At 35.9% G+C, this 10,270-nt stretch overlaps 2 protein-coding genes across 3 annotated transcripts; both read right to left on the bottom strand.

Annotated features, from left to right (window-relative positions):
* Positions 1 to 1,523: 1,523 nt before the first annotated feature.
* Positions 1,524 to 5,865, bottom strand: LOC107692321 (beta-1,3-galactosyl-O-glycosyl-glycoprotein beta-1,6-N-acetylglucosaminyltransferase 4-like). The gene is made up of 3 exons (XM_016491303.1): positions 5,825 to 5,865; positions 2,911 to 3,009; positions 1,524 to 2,793 (listed from the first exon to the last, which is right to left on the bottom strand). The coding sequence occupies exon 3, from the start codon at positions 2,790 to 2,792 to the stop codon at positions 1,524 to 1,526; it is 1,269 nt and encodes a 422-aa protein (XP_016346789.1). The 5' UTR covers position 2,793; positions 2,911 to 3,009; positions 5,825 to 5,865.
* An 864-nt stretch (positions 5,866 to 6,729) lies between these two features.
* LOC107692295 (progonadoliberin IIB) lies at positions 6,730 to 9,615 on the bottom strand. Of its 2 annotated transcripts, none has more exons than XM_016491275.1 (4): positions 9,418 to 9,615; positions 8,997 to 9,136; positions 8,318 to 8,401; positions 6,730 to 6,806 (listed from the first exon to the last, which is right to left on the bottom strand). In XM_016491275.1, exons 2-4 carry the CDS (start codon positions 9,132 to 9,134, stop codon positions 6,762 to 6,764), a joined length of 267 nt encoding a protein of 88 aa, XP_016346761.1. In that variant the 5' UTR covers positions 9,135 to 9,136; positions 9,418 to 9,615; the 3' UTR covers positions 6,730 to 6,761. The 2 variants fall into 2 exon arrangements, with proteins under 2 accessions (XP_016346761.1, XP_016346762.1); XM_016491276.1 differs by lacking the exon at positions 6,730 to 6,806 and adding an exon at positions 8,004 to 8,213.
* Positions 9,616 to 10,270: the final 655 nt, after the last annotated feature.

Here is a 10,270-nt window from a genome sequence, read left to right as displayed (position 1 = left end):
AAAGATTATGTCAGCAGTCAAATGATAGTTAAGCACACTTTCTAAATGTTAAAGCGCTATTTATTTTAGGTGTCTGGATTGCTAGGTATAGCCCCAGTAGAGTATGCCAGATCACGGGAAGTCTGCTGCATTCAAAACTCCTTTAAAACCGGCCTGCAAGATGAGAAATTGCAACATGCAAATGGTGTCTAGTTCTCTTTTGGGGTTGTGTATACTCGATTTGCATGATTCCTTGAATCTGACCCAAAGACAACCCAGAGAGCACATGCAAATTCATTCTCAGTGAATTATTGCTTGAGCAATTTCTTGAGCAATTTCAGAGTCAATGCTCTGAGCCAACATAAAAAGTAATCCATTTGAGAAGGACATGTAGAAGATCCAGTGATTTTAAAACTCTTGAAATATATATGTATACTTTGCCATTCTGTAATTATTTTTAAAGGAATTGTTCACCCAAAAATGAACATTTGCTGAAAATGTACTCACTCTCAGGCCATCCTGAGAGAGAGTTTGTTTCTTCATCAGAACAGATTTGAAGAAATGTAGAGGATGCATTATTATAGATTACAAACTCTTATTTTGGCCAGAAGCGAAGGTTTCAAGTTAAAATGCCTTAATTATGGTTTTTATGTCTTATAAACACATAGCTTTTCACTTCATAAGACGTTAACTGATGGACTGGAGATATGTGAATTATTTGTGGATTATTGTGATGTGTTTATCAGCTGTTTGAACTCTCATTCTGACGGCACCCATTCACTGAAGTGGATCCATTGATGAGCAAGTGATGTAATGCTAAATTACTCCAAATCTGTTTGGATGAAGAAACAAACTCATTTACATCTTGGATAGCCTGAGGGTGAATACATTTTCAATTAGATTTTTTTTTCTTTTTGTGAACTATTCCTTCCTTCTTTCGCTCAGAGAGACAAAATAGGTGTTTTGTCAGCAATAAACAAATGTGTGCTGCTTTACTTTTTGCTACATTATTCTTATGAACTGGGAAATATATTTGTGCTCCTTCACTTTGCTCTAATAAAATTTACATTTTGTCTCACATTATGTTACTACATGTCTCATAAACAATAGAACAAGTGTTCACTTAAAAGATTTAGAGGACTGGCTTGTCGAATCCTAAACTATTGTTGCCAAAGGATTGCACTTCATGCTGGCTGAATCACATAAATATACATAGATTTAAAACAAGTGCATTTTCAAAGTATAATATTTTTTACCAGTGTAGCGTCAGTAAGAAAGTTATTTCCCTTAACCAGGAAATTAACGTTCTTAGAATTGACAGACAGTTGACCCTGAGAGGTCAAGCTAAATATCTACAGCGGATCTAAATATTTATAATTAATTATAACTAGTTATGATTAATTATTCATATTTCCCCATGAGCTGATTCGCTACACCAGAAATCCCAATTACTCAACTTAATATTAATTCCTAAAAAAAAATAAAAAATGTTATTCTTATTTAACACCAATCCAAAGGTTTCACCAGTTAAAAAAAAGTCCTTTTCACAGCAGTTTTGGCCTCAGTTGTTTTTCTGAAAGTATCTCTTCTAAACATTCCATAAGAACAGGATCCACTTTTGGATCCACTTTATTAGCAAACCAGTGGCCGTACTTTAGCAGCCATCTAAGCTCAGCAGCACCATAAATACATACAGATCGTATACTGGCTCCAGTGCATGGTGGATAAAGAATCCTTTCTAGATATGACCACTTCACCAGGCGGGTTTTACTTATCAGTTCTGAGATCTCAGGATCAGATCTTGGCACTTCCCCTGGTACTCCAGGCACACGAATCAGAGTTGCCCAGAAATGTTCATCAGGTGAGTATGTATCCTCAGACCAAGCCAAGAAATCACTGGCTAGCAAACTCTGGTGAACAAAAACCACAAATTCTCTTGAAAGTGTGAAGTACGCGCTGCCCACAAACATTTCTATGTTGTGAGGAGGTGGAGATTTCATCTCAGTAGTGCTTACAGGAGACTCATAATACTCTGAATTATTACTTTTTAGTAAATAATGAACACTCCAGCGACCTGTCTTTCCTCCAGGCCACTTGCTCTCCACCATGTTCCTGCCTTTCAGCTCTTTTAGATCCGACACCAGCTCAGCATTTGTCCGAAGTGGAAAGTCTTGACCACAGAGGTTGATGACATACTTCCATTTGACCTCAGAATCTAGGAGGTCAGACAGGCAATTAAGATCCGCTTTGAGTCGTGAGATTCCTGCGTACTGCACCCTCTCCAGCTTTGAGGCAATGAAGACGTTGGGGATGCAGCGGGCCAGACCTTTCATTGCTGAAATAAAGTCATCTGAGGACTTCAGATCATAATGTATGCAGTATATGTTATGCGGCATATAAATGGCCCTTAGCAACCTCTCCACAAGAGCCACATCCTGGTGAACAACCAAAGAAAAAGCAAGGGGAAATTCACGCTCAAAGTCAGAGCTTTGAATAGCATCATAGCCCCGTGACATAACAAACCAATCACAGTCAGAGGTGGCATTCACAATAATCTCGTCGGTTGGCCCTACATAGCTTTTTTGCTTGCGAATGGCTAAAGTTTTGCCCAGTTCCACTGGTTCCATTTCATATATTGCTGTGCAATTAATGCTATATTGTACTGTCAGCCGCAGCCTCTCAGACTGTCCTGTTTCCTGTCCTCCTTCATTTACTATTGAAAATGTGATCGTGAAGCAACATATAAGAAGTGCCAGGGTTAAAACGATAAATATCACATTTCTCAGTTTGAGGCGGAGCCACAATCTTCTCATTCTGTAGGGAGAAATGAAAGTTCATATTAGTAATGTAATGTATGACTGTAATGTGTACTGTAATGTATCAATGAATGAATTTGATGGCGAGTACACCATACAGAAAGTGCAGCCATACCTTTGCAATGCTTTTAGGCCTTAAGATGAAACTTTTTCAGTAGCATTGGCACTATCCTCTGAACGACACGAGCAAGAGTTTGGTTAGCATTAGCATCACCTATTGTCATAAAAATAGACATAATGTTAAAACTTTGGTCTAACCTGAAGCTTCAGCTTTTCAAATATTTCATAATGACTGAAGAATATTATGAATATCCAAATTATATGGATTTACATATACGTTGTTCTAGACTGGCTTTTAGTCTGTGCAAAAACATAGTAAGTAACTGTATTTATTATTCTTAGAACTACTATGAGGTTAGATCTCTGCCACAATTCTGCGCGCGAAAGATCATATTTTGAGCACACAAAAGTGCATTTTGCACGCGCACAATCTGAGTTTTGTGGAGAAAATGTTCATCTCGCAAAGAAAAAAGTATTTTGAGTGCACTAAAATCAATTTTGCATTTAAAATAGCCTAAGTTTTTGGATTTGTGCAGACCTTCTCTTCAGTGGTACAAGAGGATGTGGTGCTGGTCCTTCAAGAGTCACTCTCAACTTATCTGTCTATAAAGCCTATATTTAAAAAAATCAGTCTTCAAGTATTTTACTACACTTCAGTATGTGATTCTTGGGTCAGTTTTTAGGATTCTATACTTAACCTAAGTCTCTGAGAACCTGACACCTAGTACTTCTGGAGACTCCAGGTAGGTTACAGTTCTGGAAAATGGTGGCGCTGGAGACTAATGGTGCTTTTCCCCTGCATGGTATGGTTCGGTGCGGTTCACTTTTGTTTTTTTTTTCACTGGGTACAGTACTTGGTACCTGGTACTTTTTTTAGTATTGAATGAGTGCACCTTTTTTTAACAACCAAAAAATGGCTGTTTCGTGGTCTGTTGAGGAAGTACCGACGTTCCTCTCGTTGATAGCAGAGGAGTGGATCCAGCGAGAGCTTGATGGGGCAACGCGGAATGACATTTTTTTTTCCCACCCACTCTAAAGCGGTACTAAGCTGCAGTGGAAACGATGGGTTGTGTTGAGCAAGCGAGCCGTTGGCATTTAGAGAGCACTGAGGGTGGGCATCAGGTGAGCAAGCTAGTGAAAGGTTGCACGCGCAAAAGAGAAGGTCTGCACAAATCCAAAAACTTAGGCTATTTTAAATGCAAAATTGATTTTCGTGCGCTCGAAATACTTTCTTCTTTGTGAATTTGAAACTTTCAGAATTGTGGCAGAGATCTAATCCCATATAGAACTTGCTTTTTTTGTGTGTGTGTGTCATCAGATTCCACACCAATATTGAAACTACTAGTTAGGCATAGCTTACTATATTGTTTTCATCAAAAGGAAGTGAATGCGTTAAGAACAAAAACAAGAGATTAACAATTGCAATTTGTTACTGTAAACTATAAGCGCAGTTAGCACATGTACATCTGCAAGATGTCTGTTAAACATTGCTTCATCTGGAAAGCATCTGCTGTGTACAAACATCTGATAGACGTCTGTAAGATATCAGTTACATTCTAAATCATAAACATCTTAAAGACATTTTCTAAATGACATCTAATAGGAAACGTCCTATAGACATATCGCAGATGATACGTGAAAACACTCTAAAAATACGTCTTGCAGATGTAAATACAGATGTCAAATAGACGTCGCTGTGATATAAGTGTGCTAGCAGGGAGAGCCCTAATTTATTATAACAAGTATTTCATGATTTATTGGTAATGTACGTCGTTTTTAATGTAGGCCTACCACAAATTCTTTCATCATTGTGTCAGAGCCTGTGAGAATCCATGCAGTTTGTTCAAATCCGGTTTTGTAATTTGCATTGCCTAGTTCATCCAGAAATGAAACTTCTGTCATCGTTCTTCAAACCCCGTATGACTTTCTTTCTTCTGTCGAACCAAAAGTAGATGCCAGTCATCATTCAATCCGTCGTAGGCTATGTAAACAAGGTGAATGTCATTCCTTAAAAATCTGCCTTTTGTGTTGAAGAAAGAAAGTCGTACGGGCTAATGACATGAGGGTGTGAACATGCTCCTTTCTGGGTTAATTCTCACTAAACAATTGACTCGGTTATGTCTCATGTCTACCTTTAGCAGTTTCATGTGGTTTTAATCACCTCGTTGACGCAATATCGATCTGTTCTCCCATGACAACCCCTTGGGGGGAAATCAAAGTGCTTCATTAGAACAAGAAACCGCTAACTCTTTGTAAGTATAGGCTACATACGATCGAATTTGGAGTCTTGAGTAACATTTAAAAATGCAATCGAAAGAAAAGTAAGAAAACAAGTCAATTTTGATTGCCTATAGTTTTTAAATAAGTAAACTACTTCTACTTGACTTTACTGTAAATGGAGAATGTTTTGCACATTAATGTAGTATATCATATACATTTATTTACATCAAACGTTATTATTGGCGTATTTCCAGTTTCAAGCGTGTAAACAAATAGATATATAGCCTAACTAAGCTACACAGTGAAATTTACGAAGTTATGCCGTTACATCGACGTCGATCATCCGCGCGAACAAAGGAAGTGAAATCTGGAGTTTTTATGATAACTGATCAAATGTTAATTCCGCTTCGAAAGAGGACAAACTTAACAAAGGTATGACATAAATCCAAGAAAAAGACAGTGCTGCCCAGGGAAAAGTACCCAAGTGGACTAAATCTACTCGGTGTGCTGTGCTGACATCTCACACGCTTACAAATCTATTTAAAACACAGCTCTAAATGCAGAAACAAATTCTCCAACGATGACAGCTTTTCGATATGAAAATATTATTTCCGTAAGGCAACAGCAATTATTTGTTTTCCCCAAAGGTAAGCATTTAGAAGTTATATTATATTTTTTTTATATCTATAAGCAAGATTCAGCAACCTGGAAAATTTGCGGCCAAGACAATCTCTGGCCTTACAACTCACCTCTTTCGCAAAAGCTATAGCAAGAATGCAAACTATCAAATAACAACTATTCAACATCTATTTTTCCTTATGAAGGTGTTATAGCATGTAGAAAAATAACTGAAAGGAGTTGAGCAGTTAGTTCACGCCATGTGGCATTGTTTCAGGTCCCTCCTACTTACTTTACTTGATTAGCCATATATGGTGTCTGACGTAAAGTGTGAGAGAATATACACAATAATCTTATCTATATTATTTTGATCGTTCTTGATGTATTATTTTACATCTGATAGCTATAGGAAAATGTTTTTGGATTTGTTAAACCTGGAAGACGTATTAAACCATAACAATTAGGCCTATGTGTTGTGGTTCAAGAGGTGGAACTTATTTGAATAAACACATTAAGAAATAAAAAAGAAATACTATGACTCATCTTGCAAGATCTTTAAAGGAATAATTGAACCAAAAATGAAAATTTGCTGAAAATTTACCTATACCCTCAGGCCATTCAAGACTTAGATTAGTTTGCTTCTTCATCAGAAAAGATTTGGGGAAATTTAGCATTCCAGCAAGTAGGCTAATACATTTTTTTTAAAACTTCAAACCATTACTTCCAGCTAAAATAAATTTTTTTAGCTGAGCTATTTCAGTAATCGTGCAATAGTGAAACCCCAAACACCTATAAGACAAGCGAAAACAGAAAAGTCATCTGTGTTATTGCAATGAATAATCTAGTTACCAGTAGTGAACAAAATGCTCTTTCATTTTTGAAGGTCTGTGCTTGCAGCCAGCATAAATGAAAGTTGGGTGCTTGCCAAGTTTAAAGTGAACTCGTTCCTGCTTATTTCATTTTTCATTCTGTCACATAGAGTTACATTTGTATTACAAAAATAATGATTGTGATTCTTCAGTTGGTTTGAAATTGTGCTTGTCTTTCTGCTGCATGATCTTTATTCCTTTAGGGGATGTCATCAGTTGCTGGAATCATTGACTGGAGAACTGCCTAAACAGACAAAAACATTTATGTACAATCAATATGAAAACTATACATATGAATGCAATGCCTTTGTCCAAGTCGTGTTTATTGCTGTTTTCTGGATTAAAAGAGAACATACATTATATTCCATGTGAATGTGGGTCTTGTAGGCTGTCACAAATTACTGTGTGTGTGTGTGTGGTGTGTGTGTGTGTGTGTTTGTGCTTGAGAGAGAGAGAGAGAGAGAGAGGACATGATGGTGGCATAACGGTTTCAGTGTGCTTTCACGCTCAGAATAACGTAGGGAATTGACTGAGGTCTCAGCCGTTTCCTTCTCTGAGGGGAACTTGTCTGGATCAGTAGATGGTTTTTCCTGCAAACCTCTACACGACTTCATTGACTATCTCTTGTATTATCAAAATCCTCAGTACCAGGGTCAGTTGAGAATTAATGGGTTATATTGATCATTTCTATTGATCAATTTGATCATTTCTTTTTACTGGTGATGGCAAGATGGTATTTGACTGGGATCAGTATGTTCATAATGTACCAAAAGAGCCATAGTGAACATAAAATCCAACTGGACTTGAAAATTAAATTAACAGCCAATGCTTTATTAGCCTACATAAAAAAAAAATTTGCTTCAGCGTTAAAAACATACATGCATTGAATTTAATTTCGTTTTTAAAATACTGTCAATATTAACTTGATCAGTCCTGGTCCTAATGAATTTTGATAAGTATGCCCATTTGCGCTATCTGGTGGCTAAACAAAAATACTGCCGAATAAAACAAAATGTCTAAGTTTAAAATGAGTATAAAATAAAAACAAAATTGATTTTAATTTGGAAAAAAAAAATCACATTTATATTTTGTTATACTATACAAAATTACAGTATATACTATATATTATCATGTATATAATTTTATTTCTATCTATCTATCTATCTATCTATCATAATACATCAAACAATTAAATAAACATTATACACATTTTTGAACTGTAAAAATCGTTAGTTGTGCCTGATGTCTACTTTTATTTACGCAGTTGACAGTTATTTTTTGATGTATAAAATTACATTGTAGTTTAGAAACAATTTCTCATTTTGTCTTGTGCAAAATCTGTGTACCTAGACCTAATTAAAGAAGACACTGAACAATTAAAACAAAATACCAAAATAAAGCCTTTATTGTAGGAACTGCTGCAAATGGTTACATAGTGCTGGCAGTATAGATTTACTCACAATGGGTATGAGAAGAGAACAAAATACGGAACATATAAAAAAAAAAATAAAAAAAAAGAAATATCACAGAATAATTTGGATGCAAATGCAGGCCTAATGTGTTTGCATGAAATAATGGTTCTTTGGACATGGGCTGATGCGTCATCTCGGTGTCACTTTCTCTTTTGGAAATCCCGTATGAGGGCGTCCAGCTGTTAAAGCCATTAAGTTAGTCAAGTTTTAGAGAAATATTCACAATATCCCGTCATGACTATTTAACTACGAGGCTATAAGCCAAAACAACACCTGTACCCACCAGTATTGTCTTCAAAATGTTTCTTCCATGGGGTCTCAGGAAGCTGCATTTCCCTGCGTCACAGAGTTTAATTTCTTCTGAAACCTGATTTTAAAATAAAATAGAAGGCAACATGATGGCTTAGAACATCAAAATAGGTCTTTCCATAAACAAAGGCTAATAAACATATAAAGACAGTAGCCTACGGTGCTACCACACAAACACAAAACCTCGTCAACGTTAAGACAAATGACGCTAAAATAATGCAATACACATAATTTATTAAACAGCATAATCAAATTATGATTAAAGTGGCAGTAAATACATTTATAATATTACAAACAATTTCTATTTCAAATAAATGCTGTTGTTTTGAAATTTTTTAGCATGTTTAAAAAAAATAATAAAATTAAGCAGCACAACCGTTTTCAACATTGATCTGATTGAGAAATGATTTTTAATTTTAATTTTAACGTAAATTACATGCATTTTCATTTTAAATCTAACCAAATTTCTTAAAATCTAATAACCAAACCAATTTACCAACCACATGGTTACAGTTAACCTTTTTTTATTTATTTATTTATTTTTTGTTAAACATAAACTTTTTTACATTGTGTTACATTGCAAAAAGACAGCCCTTTTCTGGCAGTATTGTTCTTTCTCACAGACTTAAATTTCTTTAGAAATATTCACACACCTCTGAAGGATCGTAAACGTCTATCTCTCTCTTTCCTCCAGGGTACCAGCCATGAGACCAGTGCTGAGAGCTGGCAAACTGGGCACTTAGAAACATCAACATCCCCATCACCACAAACAGCCTGCAGATGTGCACCATATCTGAGGGAAGAGAACAGCGATTGACGAGACAAATGGAGAGTAAGTGAGGGGCCAGTAACTACACTGACACGTTTAACTGTCAGTCAGGTCTAGGTTTACCAGCCTAACAATTTTAGGAACAATGTTTGACAGAAAAGTATGATGGCAATGATGTTTAAGAGACAATAAAGCACAACGGAGACTATAATGTCTAAAGACTTCTCTACGAATTACTGTCAATACATCAATAATAGCAAAATTTTCAAAGACAACCTAAAAGCAAATCTAAACATTGTTATTACCGTGTATCTATTGGCACGTCTTTTCCTGAAGGATCTTCTGTAGTAGTTCCACTTCCTCTACTGTGAAGTCCTGGTCTTGGTAATCCTGATATGGTCTCGTTTCCCTCAAGTGAACAGTTCAGTGAGCTTCTGAGCTCATTCTCTGGAATCTTCCTCCTCCTCTTCCTCACAATTTATGTCTCACACCAGATCTTCCCTCCGTCTAAACACACACACACACACACACTGACCTCCCCAGTCCTCAAACACTTTGCCCGGTCATTGCGTTTCCATTGGGAGGAGAGCATGTGAAAGATGAGCTCAATTCCAATTATCATCTCCAAACACTGTTGACCCCAACGGGACAGTGTCCTCTTTCTCCAACAAAACACTCGTGTAAATATACACATCACGAGTTACACCCAGACACATTTGGCAACTACGTCACACATGCGTAAATTTGACGCTATTCAGATTTTCAGCTTCAAAACAATGGTCAAGAATGTGCCAAAGTGCTAATTAAAGAAAAGAGAAAAAGTAAGCACTAAATAAGTGATTCTATTTATTTATTTAATCGTTATATAATTATTTATCTATAATTTTATTTAGACAGCAATTTCATTTAAAAGGAACTTATTAAAATAAAATAATATATATCTATTTACCTTTTTAAATGTAAATGTATTAATTTAATTACATTTTTCAAGAGTAAACTTTTTAAAGACAAGGCAACAAAAGAAAAGAGAATATAAACTAACTATACACGGTTGAAAAGTTAGACTTTTGGTTAAGACTTTAACAATTTTTTTTTTTAAAAGAAGTCTCTTATGCTCACCAAGACTGCATTTAGTTAATTAAAAATACAGTAAAAACT

This window comes from Sinocyclocheilus anshuiensis, unplaced genomic scaffold (assembly GCF_001515605.1).
Source record: "Sinocyclocheilus anshuiensis isolate Anshui unplaced genomic scaffold, SAMN03320099.WGS_v1.1 scaffold478, whole genome shotgun sequence".
NCBI classification, from domain to species: domain Eukaryota; kingdom Metazoa; phylum Chordata; class Actinopteri; order Cypriniformes; family Cyprinidae; genus Sinocyclocheilus; species Sinocyclocheilus anshuiensis.
This window is presented reverse-complemented; position numbering and strand designations above follow the sequence as displayed.